Source organism: Delphinus delphis, chromosome 7 (assembly GCF_949987515.2).
Source record: "Delphinus delphis chromosome 7, mDelDel1.2, whole genome shotgun sequence".
NCBI lineage: Eukaryota > Metazoa > Chordata > Mammalia > Artiodactyla > Delphinidae > Delphinus > Delphinus delphis.
The window spans coordinates 37,848,564-37,867,463 of record NC_082689.1 but is presented as its reverse complement, the minus strand read 5'-3'; the positions used below and the strand labels follow the sequence as shown (position 1 = coordinate 37,867,463).

The 18,900-nt window shown below is 37.3% G+C and overlaps 1 protein-coding gene across 5 annotated transcripts in view; it reads right to left on the bottom strand.

Annotated features, from left to right (window-relative positions):
- SF3B1 (splicing factor 3b subunit 1) overlaps positions 1-17,937 on the bottom strand; it is a 37,852-nt gene extending 19,915 nt beyond the window's left edge. For 2 of the 5 annotated variants that reach the window (XR_009520128.1, XM_060016368.1), the window contains exons 1-6: positions 17,833-17,937; positions 6,351-6,517; positions 4,909-5,013; positions 4,422-4,536; positions 2,504-2,583; positions 1,360-1,530 (exon numbers count right to left, since the gene is read on the bottom strand). Coding sequence is in view for 4 of the 5 variants with exons in the window: in XM_060016368.1 (XP_059872351.1) it covers positions 1,360-1,530; positions 2,504-2,583; positions 4,422-4,536; positions 4,909-5,013; positions 6,351-6,517; positions 17,833-17,860 (666 nt within the window). In the remaining variant the exon portion in view is untranslated. Of the gene's footprint in view, positions 1-1,359; positions 1,531-2,503; positions 4,371-4,421; positions 4,537-4,908; positions 5,014-6,350; positions 6,518-17,832 lie in introns of those variants that run through there. The other 3 variants (XM_060016371.1, XM_060016370.1, XM_060016369.2) reach the window with 3 other exon arrangements.
- Between the last annotated feature and the right edge of the window lie 963 nt (positions 17,938-18,900).

The following is an 18,900-nucleotide window of genomic DNA, read 5'->3' as shown; positions in this document are numbered from 1 at the left end:
AGATCAGTAAAATGTGTTTGCTCATGATAATAACCAAGAGTACAGAGAAAAAAACTGATGTTACATTAGAGTCCTTGAGTAATAAGAGATGGGAAATGGCACATAAGCAGATGGGTTAGCTTTAGATAGTCAACCTGTACCAATAGTTCACATTATAAGAGAAGGAAAAGCAAAGACGAGAACATATACAGGCATACCAGTAGATTTCACAGTGGGAATATGTATACTTTTTTCTTTTTAATTGTTCTTATTTGGGGTGAGAAGGAAAGAGAGAGCAAAGTCATAAACTAAAAAAGCAGCAGCTGGGCTTCCCTGGTGGCGTAGTGGTTGAGAGTCCGCCTGCCGATGCAGAGGACACGGGTTTGTGCCCTGGTCCAGGAGGATCCCACATGCCGCGGAGCGGCTGTGCCCGTGAGCCATGGCCGCTGAGCCTGCACGTCCGGAGCCTGTGCTCCACAACAGGAGAGGCCACAACTGTGAGAGGCCCGCGAACCACCACCCCCCCCCCCAAAAAAAGCAGCAGCTAAGGAGGTACTACAGGTTTCACAGAGAAAAGCATAAAAAAGTCATCTGAAGGGGAGGAGGAGAGTTATTGCTTAATGATCACAGAGTTTCCTTGAAGTGATGAAAAAGTTTTGAAAATAAATCATAGTGGTACTTGACACACACTGTGTCATCAATACCACCAAATTGTACACTTAAAAATGGTTAAAAATGGTAAATTTTATATACATTTTACCACCAAAAAAAAAGTTTCTAGGAAAATCAACTGATGAAGGAAACGCAGTAGCATTATGTATCTGACACCTGTAGTCAGAGACTTAAATAATCCATCTAAAAAATGAGGAAGACCACTGTTATACTCAACCTCCACATAACGTGACATACTTACATATCTATAATTAATATTCCAAAAGGAACATTCCTTTACCCCATGTTATGAACTAAACTATGTCTCCACCAAAAGTCATGTCGAAGCCCTTATCCTCACTGTAACTATACTTGGAGATTGGACCTTTAGTGAGGTAATGAGGTTAAATGAGGTCACAAGGTTGGACATGAATCTGATAGGACTGGTGTCCTTATAGGAAAAGAGACACCAGAGCTCCCTCGCTCTTTCCACATGTGCAAAGGCCTCTTGAGGACACAGCAAGAAGGCAGATGTGTGCAAGCCGGAGAGAGAGCTCTCACCAGACACTAACCCGATTGGCACCTTGATCCAGAACTGTGAGAAAATGTCTTCTGTTTAAGCTACCCAGTCTGTGGTTATCTTGTTGTGTCAACAAAAGCAGACTAATATATTCCATGAGAAAAATAAATTTAAAATAGTAATAATAAAAAATAAAAAAAAGAAATTACCTCTGCTTGATCCCAACTTGATAGCTTTTTTGGAGTGGCACCAGGAGTCTGATCAGCTGTTTGATCCCAACGCCGTTTTCGTTTTGAGGGAGGCTGGGATGCTGCTGCTCCATTGACGACTTTTAGTTCTCCAGCTTTAGCTTTTTCTGCTAGCTGTTGCCTAATTTCTCTCTGAAAAATATTTGAATAAACAGTGAGCATCTTTAAAACATTTTCAATATATTCTTATATCATTAGCAGAGTCATTTCTATATAATGCCATTTTATTTTTCACTCATTCTCCTTTCTATGCTACTGGTGGACCCATTCCTTATTTTCCCTCTCTTTCCTGTATTTTCAAGTTTTATATACTGTCTTTCCGCACAGTATATAAAATGAGCAAATACAGAATTTATTACGTAGAGCGCACTGCTTTATATACACTTAATGAAGTAAAATCTTCAGTCAATGGTAGTGAACCAAAATGCTTCCAATGAAAAACAGTTTTACATAAAACTCATATAAATAGTAATTAAGACTATGTAATAAGTTAGAAAAGCAATAAAAGTGAAATTTTCAAAATTTTGTTATAACTATGAAATATTATATATAATATAGTCACAAAAAATACACATTTATTTAGCCTATGATTTTAAAGTAGGGTTCCATTACCGCATTTAATTCATCCAACAAACAAATCTATTATATATTTATAATAAAGTTATGAAAATTAACTATTAGAACAAAACACCGCAATCTCTGCAGGCCAGCAGGAATTCGTTAGAATTCTCCACCCATATTCAAACTAAATTTTATGGAAGAATTAGAGGCTTTTCAAAAAATGATTTTACTCTTTGACTTTTCCCTTACACACTGACTTCAGGCACACACCATCAATCCACCCCCAGATATATCCACTGTAAGATATATATGCATATACATGTGGCCAAGGGGCCAGGCCCTAGAAAAGGATAGTATAGAAATATGAAAAGCTTAATTTGGGAGGTGTTAGAATTTTGAATAAGGTTCTTTCTCAACTTAATTTTTATTAATAATGTTAAAATATTACTTGTGCAGCAAATAAAAAGGAAACATGAAAGTCTCTTAATCTCAACTTTCTTTACATTCTTTCAACACCATTAAAATAAAAAGCAAGTTCACAGACCTCTTCTTTAGTTAAATGTTGTTCTCGCATTACATCCATGTAAGTCCTAGCATTCATTTTAGGATCAGGGGTCTTCCCTCCTGCAGAAAAGAACAGCAACAGGACAAGAGTACAATAAATAAAAGATAATTAGGTTCAACTGATTTATCTTCCCTGCTCTAATATTACATTATTCCATAATCATTTAATTTATTTTTTGATGGAAAACTTTAATAATTACACATCTTACTTTTTATTGAGTTTGCTGATCAATTTAACCTGTTTGAACACAAACATATCTACAGCAGTTTAAAACAAATATTTTAATGCATATAAAAACAAAATGACAGCACAGTTTAGAGTCTTCAGAAGTGATGGGTTCCTGGGTTGCTAATCCGGAATACGTACACTTTCGTGCCTTTGTCTCCATCAGCAGTTCTGACTTCAAGCAGCAGAATAGAAGCCTAGAAAATTATCTCTTTACCATTAGTAACACTTTGGAAAGATATTTATATTCAAAACATTACCTGTTGCAAGCTGTTAAAATCCTGACTACAAGTAACTATGACTAGATAAGTTCTTCATACAATGTTCTAAAACAGTTATAGTTTAGAAAATCTGATTTTTAAAAATATACCTCTAATCTTATTCTGATGTCATGTTACTAAAAAGGGCTTCATGATTTTTACTTTTTGTTGACCCAGAAACATATTTTTATTTTCTCAGAAAGTATAAATAACAACTGGAAACATATTACTTGAAATATATTACTTCTACCAGTTATTATGATGCATACAGAAAAAAAGTGGTGTACAAAGAGATGTGTTAGTCTCTTGGTTAAAGTTTCAGTATTTGCTTTTCAAACTTCAAAATATCTTAAAGAAGCCCAAACAATATATAACAAGATTCACAGAGGCACACTACGTTTTAGAAATGTGATAATTAGCTATACAAGTAGTATAGCATCACAATTTAGGAAAAACTAATAAAGGTCTAAGACATTTCCTATGCTGAAGATCATGCCCAATTGGTAGTGTCATTCTTTCTGACACTATCTCTGATAAGACTTCCTTTGGAATACTTTTTCACCATAATCTAGAGAGGATGTGTTGAACTGCACCCTTAAGAATGCAGACAGGACTGGCATATAGCAGTACTGCTGTAGGAAAGAAATTAAGGACAGTTAGTATGGGCCTGTGAATTCTGACATACATGTTTAAATCAATTACAATTATGCAAGTAAAAAAAAGAATATCCCTACTAATTCATGCAGGCTGAAAGTCTAATTTGTAAACCTGCAGCAGAATCTAATTTTAAGAAACAGGCACCTAACTTTGATCTTGAAACTCACTCACCTGAGGAAAGCTTCCATCAGGCTCACTATGCCCCTTGTGCTGACCTGCACACTAAAATTAGCAAAACAGACTCCAACTATTAAAAATATCAAAGTCTTTGTATACATACTTTTGTTTTAACTTTAAGTATGCTTAGAGCAAAGTAGGTGCATTTACTAAACTATATTTAGAGCAATATGAGGGGAGCTCTAATGTGGAAACAGTTTCTCAAAAGTAACAATCGTAAAAATCTAAGACTTGGAATGAAAACTTTCAATAATTTGAAAGTATTTTGAGCAGAAAAACACATTTGTTCAAAGTAAAGAAAGCGTACCCAAAACAAAAGTAAAAGAAAAACCTTTAACCCTTTGCGTTTCTATGGCATTGGCTCATTAGTTTCTTGTCCTTCTACCTGGAAAGAAAACTGGCATTATAAAGATGAAGAATATGGCATCTGTGACTTCAACCAAATCTATACAAATCTATAAGGGGGATTTTTAAAAAGAAAAGCAAATTCATAAGCATGCCAAAAAAAATCAAAGGGCTAAAGACAACTTAACACAAATAAATTTCTGAATACTTATAGAAAAGTGGGAAAGAATTACCATCTGCAAAAGGATCAAGACGCTCTGGGGAAATTATCATGGTCCGCCTGTGCTTTTTGTATTCATCTTCCCGATCTGCAATCTTCGGAGGTCGGTGCTCAGCAAATGGATCATACTGAAAAGAGGTATGTCTCACTTAACACTCACTTATTAAATAACCAAAGAGAATGTCACACACAAAAATCAGAACATTATAAAACATGTAAAAATGTTTAATAAATACCTAATATTATGTATCATTTTTCAGATAAATGCTAATGTGAAAAAATAAGGCATATGGAAATGAGACAATTTCCATAGTTCAATCCTTCATGAAATGATCACCTTTTTGAAATAAACTACTATTTCTAATTCTCCCAAATCAACTCTCCTCAGACACTGTAATAACTTGATTCCTAAAATATGTGACTTTCCATTGGAATTAAGACGTTCAGTTTTCTTTAGCTGAATAAACTTTGGTTTTGACTTAAAAAAAAAAAAAAATCACCTGTTCTGTTGACTGTGGTATATCATTAAGCAATGCCACAGGGGCATGATATCCTGGCTTCTTCTGACCAAGCAAACTTGTAGATGATGAGTAGTCATCGTCATCCTGCAACGAATGCCCCCAGAAAGCCACAAACAAAAACGTCAGAACTTAAAAACTAGAAAGAATACACAAAGATTCAATATGAAATCAAAAGACAACGTGATGAAACTTGTTAACACTTAGGTTTTTTTTTCAACTCAAAAAGTTAATAAAGAAATTTAGTTCTCTATATTCTTTTAAAAATACTAAACAAGGAATCCTTTCTGTAAATAAAGTAGGTATGGACTAGAAAAACCTGAGCATTTCATCTTCTCACAGAGCGCATGATGAAATTTGTTTTCAAATTTGGAAAATACAAACAGCTTATTTAGAACTCTCCAGTTTCCTTGTCTTTTTAACTTTTTTAAAAAACATGATTTAACCACAGAAACAAGTAAAATGTAATTAATTGTAAATGTATTTATTTCCCTAATAGTACGTTTAAACAGAACAATGTTATATTATTATTTTACTAAGGTAAGAAGTGCAACAATGGATAGATCTCAAGATCTTAACAGCTCATTAATTTTATTCAAAAATGAAATGACAACTTCCCGCTCAGCGTCTGGAACACAGAGCCATCACTGCCTCTTACCATTAAGGTACGATAATGCAAATATAAGACTGATCAGCTTCTAGAAATTTTGCCTTTGGAACTTTAAAATTTTTCTTAAAAAAAAAGTTCTAACCATAAAATTAAATATGGCTTGAATTTCATAAAAATAACAAGTTTCATAATCTATGTACATAGATTACTGAACCACACGAAAATGATCAGCTATTTCACCAAATTTGGATGTTTGAAAATGGTGTGACAAAGTATAAGCTATGTGGACTATATGAAAACACTTTAAGAGATGTATTTCAAAATGAGAGGCAGTCCCCCTTCAGAGTAACTAAATTAGGCATGAAAAGCCCATTAATATGAGTAACAAGAAAGAGTCCACTCATGTTAAGATGCCAAGGGGGGAAAAAACAGCACCAAGTTTTTTGGAAACAAGTCAGAAATCAAAAGTCACAAGCACAGACGGCTGTTTAAAATGAAGTCACTTCTCACTGGGCTACTCTAGATAGAGCTCAGTAGGTAACAATAAGGATTTACTTTACAATGGTTAATGATTTCCACGTGCTTTGCTGGATAAACAAACTAGTTTTAACATAAAGATTCAGAACTGAGCACTTCCAGAAGTTTCTTAGAAGAGAAGGACGCTTTCAACAGTTTTATCCTCCCAAAGGAAGATCTCCCAATCTCCAAGATGTCTCCCCAGATTAAACCAGATGACTCAAAACAGACGATTCCTTTATATTTCTTGCTCTCCTTCAAAATAATGCTTGGACTGTTTATATACTTTGTAACTTACATCTTCAAGTTCAGTTGCAGCAATAGATGTCACGTATCCAGCAAACCTGCTGTCACTTCCACCATAAATTTCCTGGTCATAATAACCTGTAGAATCAAGGCCCACTCCTTGAGCTTCATCAAGAGCTGCCTTCTTTCCTTGAATTTCTCGAATCTGTGCTTCAATATCTATAACAAAATTAATAAAATCTTCTTAATCTCATTTTCCAAAGAGCACTCAACACAATGCATTTTTCTACTGAGTATTATCAAAAACTCTTCTAAATACAGAAACTTCAAAATAATCATTCCATAAGGGGTCAGAGTAACTATACAAAGTATTGATTTTTAATAAATTTAATACACCTCCACCCAACAGACAATACTTATGCACACAGAGGAGGTGCTTACTACTTCACCAACTACAAGTTACTCTCACCTTAAGAATGGGTTACCAAAGTTCATTATACTACTGCTGAATTCTAAGCTTTTCCTGCTTGAAAAAATAATACTGTTAATGTTGATTAAGGGACCAAGTACAACACTCAAGATTATTTAAACTCAACACTACCAGAAAGGTAAAAACAGTACTGTGGAGAGTGGTTCGCAAACCTAAATGGGCAACAAATCATCTACACGTTCTGATTTTGTTAGAATGCAGCAGGCCTATATCATATCAGACCCAAGTTTCTGCATTCCTAACAAGCTCCTAGGTGATGTCCTAAACATTTTCAACAGCAAAACAATAAAGGATAAAATCTAAATTCTTAAACACGTAATACAGAGCCCTACACAGTTTGGCTGCAACCACCATCACATTAGATTTATGATTAAGAGTCTGAGCTTTAGACTTAAAATGTATGTCTTCAAAAGCTCTTTCTCTGCTAATTAATACGTTATTTAACCTATGTATCTCAGTTTCCTACAACATAAAGTTTTCTTTTAAGGACTGAAGGACATAATGAACATGAAACACTTAAGCATTCAATGAATGAATTAACTCTTGCCATGTCTCACTCCCCAAACACCATGTCTAGCCATAGGTCTGACATTCAGAAGATGCACATGGTTGACTTCCCTGGTGGCGCAGTGGTTAAGAATCTGCCTGCAATGCAGGGGACACGGGTTCGACCCCTGGTCTGGGAAGATCCCACATGCCGTGGAGCAACTAAGCCCATGAGCCACGACTGCTGAGCCTGAGCTCTGGAGCCCGGGAGCCACAACTACTGAGCCCATGTGCTGCAACTACTGAAGCCCACACGCCTAGAGCCCATGTGCTGCAACGAGAAGCCACCCCAACGAGAAGCCTGCGCACTGCAACAAAGAATAAGCCCCGCTCGACGCAACTAGAGAAAGCCCATGCACAGCAATGAAGACCCAAAGCAGCCAAAAAAAAAAAGATGCAAATGTGGTGAATGAAGTATCAACTCTTTTCAACTGCTTTTTTAATTTTTCAAGACTGAAAAAAATTAAAGCAGTACAATGAACACCCACACTCTTCACTTACATTCATCAACTGTTTATGTATATAAGACATAAAACAAATACGTGTGTGTACATGCAACTTTTCTAAACCATTTAAAACCCCTAATATTTCAGCATGTATTTCCAGATCTAGAACATTCTCCTACATAAGCACAACAGTATTAACATGCTCAAGAAATTAAACCTAGATATGACATCATCTAAAATACAATCCAGTTTCATATCTCCCCAATGGTCCTACTAACATCCTTCATAGATGGTCCCTTCTTTGATCCATGGTCCTATCAAGAACCACACATCGCATTTAGTTGTCATGTCTCTTCAGTCTCCTTTGAATACTGACTAGTCTTCCAACCTTTTTTTAAGTCTTTCCAGACAACAGATAACTTTAAATTACAAACTAACGTTTCATTTTAATAATATGAATAACATATACATGTGTAAAGAGAAAGAGTTTCTACTGCCAGTGATCTGTGGCCTAACAAATAGATGTTTCAATTTGTCCTAGCTTGTGCTAGCTCATTACCTTCAACTGAATTAAGTCATTTAAAAAGCTTTTAAAAGCTCATTTACTAGTTTGCAAGGACCAAAAGGAAAAAATTCAAGTGGCACAAATGGCCAACCCCCTCCCCCAGCTAAGGGAGAAAACCTTCTCTAGTTCCTCAAGATGGGGTGTGGTTTAAAGTAGAAAATGTAATAACATTATCTAGTCTGAGGCACAGCTTGTGGGAGCAAGTCTCAGAAATTCAATATAATGCAATAGGGTTAACACTGAAATTAGCAGTCCCAGTTTGTAAACACATCTCAAAATTTTTATACTGTGTCACAGCACCGCCAGCACCACGCATTTTTCCTGCATTTCTCCCCAAAACTGTTACAGCAGCACAGGCAGCCAGGGGCCTCCACCACGATTAATCACAAACAGAAATATCCTCACTTGAGCTGGCTGATTCATTTTACTATTCTCTCTACTGTTGCTTCTGTTTTAAGTATTTATACATATACATATATATATATATATATATGTAAGTTCTAACCCATATTTGCTCCTTTCCCTCACCCCCTAGAACACTGTTTCCCCTGGTATAATACAAGGAAACCTCTCAGGGATTAGCAGATTGGCTAAAGGGTGAGTGGAGATCTACCCTTCTTTTTTTCCTTTTTTGAGCATTTCCATTTCAGCAATGTTTGAAGCTTTTTTTTTTTTTTTCCAACCACTAGGTACATGTATCACTTTTAAGTAAATAGGTTCTTTTAAAGAACCACAAATGCTACCGCCATCAGGATCCAGGCAAGAAACATAAACGGGTCAACCAGGCCAGCCAAATAGTATGCCATCTCCCCTCTACAGCATCAGCGTGGTCTACTGACCACTTACATCGAAATCACCTGGGGCACCTGTTACAAGGACAGACTCCTAAGCCTCAGACACACTAAATCAGAACCTCCAATGTATGAGCCCAGGCTTCCACATTATTAATAAACGCCCCAGGAAACTCATACCTAGCCCGTCATCCCTCCATTTCCAGCCCCAGCCCACTCTCACCAGAATCACCAATTTTATACTTTCTTCTAGGTCACATACAACTAAAAAACCAGGAAGGGGAACTGTTTCACAAAAATTGCATCACACCACACCTATCATTGTGCAGTGTGCTGCCCCACCAACACATCAGTTTTATTTTCCTTCTAAAGAACTTTTCCATTATAAGTTTTCAATAGCTATTATCCTTTTTTGGATAATATATTTATTCAGAACTACTTTCATCTACTGAATTTTACCTACTGATTTTATGTCCTTACTGATTAGGAACAGTTTTCTTACAAAGGTACACAAATATTGAATTAGCATTTGTATAAAGCCTGTATGAACTGTGACTGGATACTTATTGAATCAAATGGGGCTAGGCAGCTGTTCATGGTTAAATTCTGAGGGCAAGGTTCATTACTAAATTTCAACAGGTTATGTATATAGTTCAACCAGTTACTATTTCTGTATCTTTATCTGTATGGATTAAAGTCCAAAAAGCTAGTGGATTTTGTTTTGCATTGTAAACTGCAGCACATTTACAAAAATCGTGTTATCCACAAAATTACAATAGATTCCACAAAACTCAGCAGTTATACAAGTGACAGAATTAAAAACTAGAAAACCCTGTAATTATTTCTTAATAAAACTTGTGCCAAAATACCAAACATAATACAATCAAATATTTATGAACAAACAAATGTATCAATATGTTCATAAATAAGGTAACTTTGTTTTGTTTCCAAAATAAATAAAATTTGTGGAATACAGCAAAATATTAAGAATTGGTAAAGCTGGGCAATGCGTTACACTATGTTCATAACACTTTTTCCTACACTTCCCTGTATTATATTTCATAATAAAAATGTAACTTTCAATCTGTAGAAGTCATTAAAAGTAATTTTTCTGGGCTTCCTTGGTGGCGCAGTGGTTGAGAGTCCGCCTGCCGATGCAGGGGACATGGGTTCGTGCCCCGGTCCGGGAGGGTCTCACATGCCGCAGAGCGGCTGGACCCATGAGCCATGGCCGCTGAGCCTGTGCGTCCGGAGCCTGTGCTCCGCGGCGGGAGGGGCCCCAGCAGTGAGAGGCCCGCGTGCCGCAAAAAAAAAAAAAAAAAAAAAAAAAAAAAGAAAAGTAAATTTTCTAACTTTTCTCCCAGCAAGGGTTTATAAAAAACTGGGAAAGAGAAAAAAGTTGTCTTTAACTCCTTACTTTCAAAGCTAACACTAAATTACAGCTACCGATATGCAGGTATTCCTGTACTTTCTTAAAATACGAACTAAAAATAATCAAATAGATAATTTCTGATAGCAAACGATGAACGCATAAGACTTGATACCAAGTATGAAAAAAAAATGAGGTGGAATATATTCAAAAGAATAACCAGAGGTCTAAGATATTAAATAAAAAACTTGGACTTCCCTGGTGGCACAGTGGTTAAGAATCCCCCTGCCAGTGCAAGGGACACGGGTTCGAGCCCTGGTCCGGGAAGATCCCACATGCCACGGAGCAACTAAGCCCGTGCGCCACAACTACTGAGCCTGCGCTCTAAAGCCTGCAAGCCACAACTACTGAGCCCAAGTGCCACAACTACTGAAGCTCGAGTGCCTAGAGCCCGTGCTCCACAACAAAGAGAAGCCACCACAACGAAGAGCAGCCCCCACTCGCTGCAACTATAGAAAGCCCGCACAAAGCAAGAAGATCCAACACAAAGGAAAAAAAAATTTTTTTAATAAAAGACTTGAGGAGGCAAACAAAGAAGGAAATGTTTATGCTAATCTGTCCCCACCTAATCCCTTTCCAATTTAGCATCTCTGTAATTCAAGACATTCAGATGTGAAAATAAAAAAAATGAACACTGTCTGCTAGACACCATAGACTAGGACCGCCTAGTGGCCACACATATGATTGCCAAGAGCTGGCACTCTAATCCACCCAAACCCATAAATATTCCAGCCTTCATGCTGTGCACATCAAGTTTGCGCTTTTTTATTACCAAGTAGCATTCCATTGTACTACAGCGTGTTTACCCATTCTCTATGGGGCATTCAAGTTGTTTGAGTTTGTAGAGGCTGCTGTAAACATCAGTGTACAGGTTTTTGTGTGAACACAGGTTTTAATACCACTTGGGTAAATACCTATGAGCAGGATGGCCGGGTCTTATAATAAGTATTTGTTTCATTTTATCACAAACTCTTGGTTTACTTAAGCAAGTTTAAGGACAGAGGAGAACTGAATTATTCTGTACAACAGAAGAATTTTGAGAAATAAAATGGAGAAGAGGAATTAAGAGAACAAGTAAAATGAAGAAAAGCTGGGGTAAGTAAAATTATAAAATTCCACAGTTTTATGGTGTTAAAGAAAGGGTAACAGAAGGTAGAAACATCTAATATGGATTTCTAAGTTATCTGATTATCTGAATGAAAGCCTCACTTCTGTTCTCCACCCAACCCTACCCCCATCTTCAGTAAAGTCTACTGAGGGGGAAGGAGGCTTCTATAGTAGGACTCTTGGTTACTAATGCTGAACACTTAAAAAGAAAGCAGGGATTCCTTATCTTGACAGCAGATTTGGAATCCTAAAATTAAAATTATGCATAGTCCTTCAAATACCCAGAGTTGGAAGTGGTTAAAAAAAAAAAAAGAAATCAAAGTACTAGTTAAGTATTAGACTTTTATTTACCAAAGAGCCTGAAAGAGCCTCACTAAAGGAGGATCCTTGAGGGTAAACGGTCAAGGGGTTTTGACCGGGGTCAAAACGGGGTTTTTCTTAAGTTGGTATTCGTATTTTAAGGCATGTCTATCACTGGGAGTCCAAAAAAAAAAAAATGACACACACACAAAAAACTATTTCAGGTAGTAGTTAAGTTTATTAGAAAATTTTGAGATTATATTCATTGCCATTAAAATTATAATGGGACGGGCACCTGAGTTTGCAAGTCCTTTGTTAGAGCTCCTTGCCATGGCTAGTCCAACCTAAACCTGAAGTATGATTTCAGAACTGTGCTCACTTCAAAACCCAATAATATTCTTGGAGCTTCCCTTGCTTGTGGGCCTACTGACACCTTGACTGCAGCAGTAGTGGTGGGAGAGTCTAAGAGAAAGTTGTGAGTGTTTTTATTGCCATCTTCTCTTTTCCCTCGAGACTGTGGGAAACTCTACAGGACAAAGATACTGCAACAAATTAATGGCAAGAAAAAGAGATGGAGGAACAAAGATTTTAAGATTAATCACAATGTATGAACTTTATTTGGAACTTGATTCCCAACACTGATGGATATTTTATTATATTAATTTTAGGTGCAATAATGGTATTTTTTTTTTCTTATTTGGCCACACCACACAGCTTGTGGGATCTCAGTTCCCCGACCAGGGACTGAACCCGGGCCACGGCAGTGAAAGCACAGAATTTTAACCACTAGACCACCAGGGAACTCCCAACAATGGTATTTTTTAAAGTTGTTACATTTTAGAGATACACACTGAAAAATGTATGGGTAAAATGATACATCTTGGATTTGCTTCAAAATAATGGGAAAGGTGGAAAAGACAAGTGAAGAGATTAAACAAAAGTGGCCTTGCCTTTACAACTGTTCAAGCAAGATGATTAGATGATGGGCACAACGTGGGGGTTTATTTTACTATTCTATTTTTGTATATGTTTTCAATTTTCAATAAAAAGTTAAAATTTTTTAAAAGCATAGTTTTAAGTTTCTCCCTTTTTCCTCATTCTTGGTTCTCCTTTCTTCTAACCCTTTGAAACCACACCCTCTGACCCCATGCAACAGAAAATAAAAGCTCTCTCTTCTCTGAAATGGAGTCCTCTGCTACACATAAACAGAGTTTTTTTTAGTTCTTTTACGTAATAACTTTAATCTTAAAAGTTCCAATTCTTTTTCTTTGTCATTTTCTTTCTTTTCCAGCCTTACTGATCTTGCAAATGATGGTAACGTAAAATCTTCTAAATGTTAATATATATATTTTAAAAACTAAATTTGCTCCAATGAGCTACAAAAAATAAATGTTATTATTCAATTGAAACCCCTCTTTTTGGGGAGGAATTCTGATCCTAGGAATATTTTCAACTATCAGAGAACAAATCCTTCCCTAGGAGATAAAAATTAATTAAGTGTGAATTAATGAATAAATTTGTGAACTGGCCCATTTGAAATCTCAATTCACTCAATAAATAAATTTCCACTTTTCATTTACTTAAAAATTACTGTATTACTTTTATAATCCAAAAAATGTGATAACTTAAAATTTAAAATTATAGACATTTTTCTGACATAAATACATCAAATGTTTTATCTGGGAACTGAGTTTGACATCAAAAGACAGTACTGCTGGAACTAGGGGTCTTTTAAAAGATGGGCAACATCTAACCTACTGTTTGTATTTTAAACTAAGACCTAAATATCAAACTCTGAGATAAACCACCACTGGTCACATCTGATACACCTGTTTAACTGCTCCCCACCAATTCCATTCTACTGGTTTCCCTTTCTGTGCCTTTTCTTTCTTCTATGTCTCACACATTGCTAAGTCCAGCTTGCAGCACTTCCTCCTCCTTTATTCCTCCTCCTGAGGAATAAAGATAATCTTTATTCCTCATTTTTAATCTGTATTATTTGCAACGTTCTAATTACTGTTCATTATGTGTTACACAGACACAGCCTTTGGATGTTAATCACTCACTGACACCTTTCAGTCTGGCCCATAAGTGACATCTAATCTCCACCAATCAGAAGCAGGTGGTGAGCAAGGATTTCTCAAATATGAGACTTCCAAAAGACATCCAGAAAAATATAAAGTATATTCTGTATACCAACTCTCAATCTTTTCCTTCAACAAAACCCCACTAGGACAACTAACTATAACGGTAAATTATTTTACTAAACACTACAGATAACAGTTCCTAAATGATTAACTCCTAACTAATATCAATGAAATTAATTCTTAAATAATTCTACAGGAAAATTTTTTTTCAAAATCTTTAAGCAATTTCTTTTCCTTTTTATTTTGACTAGCAACATTCATCCTGAATATCTACAAAACCAAAACAGTAACTATTCTGGACACAGGAAAATAAAAATCTCAGAAGATTCAGAGTAACAAAATGATTATTCCAAGCCATTCTGCAAGCAAGAGACTAAGGGAGAAAACTTTTTCAGCCTTGTGATGCCCCTCAAAATCCATTCAAGGGATAGTGGCAAAACAAGCCAATATATGGGATTTCTGAATAATCCATCTATTTTCCTTTCCAAACAGAAAAGTGTGTATTCTCTCATGGGCCAAAATCACCAACAGCTGAAGAACTGCTGAATGGCAAGATTATGCACATTAATAACTATATACACTTGACACAATTTAACATGCAGAAAGGGATTATATTCAACTTGAATAAGTCCAGCTCTTTTTATATTTCAACACTGGAAAGCATAAGCCACACTGACCCAGGATAAAAAAATAATTGGGTTGGTTAAAGAGGATGTTAAGGCTTGATCTTAACAGAAATATTTGAAAGGAACATGACAACAAGAAAAAAAAGTTATCAGTTTGGTTCAATGATGGGAAGGTACAACAATAACCTACTTCAGTTTAAAGACAATCTTACTTACTTCACAAGACTCAATTACAAAGTACTGATGCAGCCATTAATTTAACAATAAATTATAAGGTACAAGAGCAATGTCTTTACCAGCAACATTATTTAGAACAAAAAGATTATATAATCTTTATTTAAAAAGGCAACATGATAGACAACTCTAAGACAAAACAAGTATTACACATTGTAAAAAGTTTCTCCAGGGAGTTCTCCGGCAGTCCAGTGGTTAGGACTCGGCACTTTTACTGATGTGGCCCATGTTCAACCCCTGGTGCAGTAACTAAGATCCCGCAAGTTGAGCAGCACAGCCCAAAAAAAAAAAAAAAAAAAAAAAAAAAGTTGCTCCACTGAGGTTCACATTCAAAACCTCCTCTCAACTGCTTCAATAGCCTAAAAAGTTGCCCTTACTCCCTTTAGGTCATCCTTCACTCTGCAACCAATGACTTTCCTAAATCACAGAAGTAATCTGTTACCTGGGAGAATGAGGAGGGCACTTTATCCTGTACATATCCGAAGGCCAAAGCGAAACCTAGCTCAGTGTCCAAAGCCTTCCCTAATCTGATGCTAACCTAACATTTCCTCCTCTGAGCTCAGAAGGTTCCCAAAATATAAGTCCTACTTCCCACCTATCTTAGCCAAACAGATGTATTCAAACCTACCCAATCGTTCAAGTTTGTGTCCCCTTTCTGTGACATCCTTAATACTTACGGTATAAATTAATCTCTCAATAAGTGTTGATAAAATATTCAGCACTCATCACGCACAAGGTACTGTCGATACCAAAGTACACTTTCTGTACACAACTTCAAAGTGGAAGAGAAAACCTTAACACAATAGAATATTCTAAGTAATAACGATTTATAGAGTGCTGCAGTAGCAGCACAAAAAACAAACACCAAGAAACTAATTCTGCTCCAGGTTATCAGAGATGGCTTAACAAGTGAAAACAGAGATGGACCTTGAAGGACTAGCGTTCTCCAGGAAAATGTCATGAGGAAGGAGCAAGAAACTACGTAACATTCATCACTAACATTCATCCCACTGTATTATACTCCTAAGTGATGGACAATATCTTGTATACAGACGGTATTCAGATGTGAAACTGAATGCTCCAATACTTTCTTTATGGCCTCAGCTAATTCATATTGATAGGAAGCATAATCCCAAATAAGAGCAATTTTGGTAAATGAATTGCGATCTTCTGTAGACCAAAACTTTCAACTGGCTTTCTAAAACGCAGGAAAACTAATCATAACTTTGATTTTCCTATCCAAAAGTATCTTATGATAAAGATACCAATAAACAAGTAATCAAAGCCACAAAATGCCCCAAATAAATAATCTACTCCTGAATAAACAAGAATAGCCAACATCCTTACTTTTTCTAATTATTTTGCAAAAAGTATGTTTGAGATAGTCTAAAGACAGAAATGCCTAAAAAACACTTCAGGGTTAAAACAGTGTTTAAATCCCAAATACGTAACAAGAATAATAAAAATATTAAAGTTATTGCCACTTCATTAGCCTGTTTCTTAAGTTGCAGAAAGCTAGACTTCAGTTCCCATAGGTGATACAATTATTAATAGCCCCAACCAACATTTCCAGATGCATCTACTTTTTCCCTCCTTGCATTCTCTTTTCCTGCTACAGCCAACCACTCAAACACATCTTTCACGACTCACTGCCTAGGTACAAGATGGTCTCTCAGACTCAAATGTCCTCCCCTAATTTAAAACCGATTGATCCTTTTAGACCAGGGACACCTCACCTCCTCTATGAAACAGCCCTAAGTATAAATTAATTACTCCGTTCGTTACCCAGGTTCCCAGAACATGTTGCTTATACTTTTTTTAAGCATTCATTTGCCTCATATAAAAATGAAGATGTATACGTATCTGTTTCCCCACTAGGCTGTAAAACTTGATGGCCTTAGTCTTCATTACCTCTCACAGACTAACCCCGAGCCAGGAACCTAGAAACGATGTGTGAAATAGTGACTCTTGGAAGCTCGTGTTTGATGAAAATTTCAGATTCCAAGTCAGAAATCAAGGAATGCAGCTCCAACTTCCCATGCCTCATCTTTTCTCAACAGTGACCCTACTTCCTGTCATTTCTGGATACTCCCTGACGGGGGACTCCAGCCTATTCCCAACATTTTCCTAATGCATACTCTGTATTCCACAAAACGACCAACTACTTCAAATGCTTTGGCCATTAACGTGCCTTTCTCTCTTCCACCAATAATATGGTAAGAAGAAAAAGACCTTTGCGTTCTTTGGAGGAAGAAAACGACCCATATTATACTAAAAGTGATCCAGGGAGGGAAAAACTACCAGATTTTGTTCCCAAATCATTTCGAACAACAACAACAAAAAAACCGAGGTAAGTATCTTGGACGCCTGAAGTCATGCAGATTAACCAAGGTTAAGAGTAATGGGCCTCAGTCTGACTAAACTCGACTGAAGGCTGCCCGGAAAGCGGCTGCCGTATTTCAGTGCTTTTCTGGCTCTCCCATGCACAAACTATGCCAACGGCAGTTCCGAGAGGCGAGGAAGACTTTGTTCCCACGCGCTCTTCCCCGCTCCCTTGCCCAAGAATCTTCCTCAGAGAGCCGTTTAACGAGGCCCCCGGGTCAGAGAAAAAAAGCAACGCTGAAGCAGCAGCTCCCGAACACTGAACAAAGCGCCTGTCGGGGGTGTACGAGTAGGACGCCATTACGCGGGGCAGTGGCCTGCGCCGCTGGCGCCGAGCAGACGACGCGGGCCCTGAAGAGCGGGCTCGGGCCCCCAGAAAAGGAACCACAGGAAGAGGCAAAAACCTAGGAAGCCAAAGTCTTAGCAGGCTGGGCAGCGGAGAACCTACGTAACAAGGAAAAGACCGCTTACCTTCGTGGGTTTTCGCGATCTTCGCCATTTTGTCCACTCGAACACACAGACGGAACTGGCGCTCCCAAGAACTTCCGCTCGTCGCCGCTGCCACGGAGAAAAACAGCTGGGGGCCGCTCTCCACGCAAGCGCCAAGCGGGAGCGCGCTCCGTCGATGACACGTGACAGAACAGCCACCTAGATAGAACAGAGAGGTGCATTGTGGGTGGAGGGAGGAGCCAGGGTGGGGTCCGGAGGCGGTTTTCCCGGTAAACCAGAAAAGGGTTAGGTGAGCCTTGGTTCCTTAATGTGAGTAACTCTGCCCTGGAGTAAAGTGGATTACACCAGGGTATACCAGGGCAGTTAAAAACAGTCACTGAAAGAAACATTACGGTTTCAGGGCTGGGAGAAGCCTCAGGCCTTCAATCCCCTTCCTCCAAATTCACCGGACCGGCGTTCTGGAGCCAAACAAAAGCTTTCTTTAGCATGTCTCAGATGTTGCAGTGCTTAGTTGCACAAACAGTTACAACAGTCTCATCCCTCGCGCTGTAATTCAAGGTCATTTTTCTTTTTTTCTAAATACCATTTGGATAGGAGTTTCGTCTACAATATACGTTCCCAAACACTACTGAAATTCACATAAAGTTGGTAAATTGTTGCTAATTCCATAAATCCCATAAAGTGGATAAACTGTGGCTAATCCCATTTAAGAAATGAGAGAAAAAACTAGGGCGGGGGGTATATATAAATTGTGCAATATCACACAGTTATTAAGTTACACAGCAGGAACTCTGCCAGTCTTTTAAAGACTTTTTAAACTTTCTGAGTTCTTAGAAAAGCCCTGATCGTCAGCATTAACACTAATGAAATGCCTCTCTTAATCCTAAACGTCATTCCTAAATCAGGAATTTTTAAAAGATAAAAATACAGCGGTGGGGTGGATAGGGAAGGTGGGAGGGGGACACAAGAGGGAGGAGATACGGGGATATATGTATATGTATAGCTGATTCACTTTCTTATGAAGCAGAAACTAACACCATTGTAAAGCAATTATACTTCAATAAAGATGTGAAAAATAAATAAATAAAA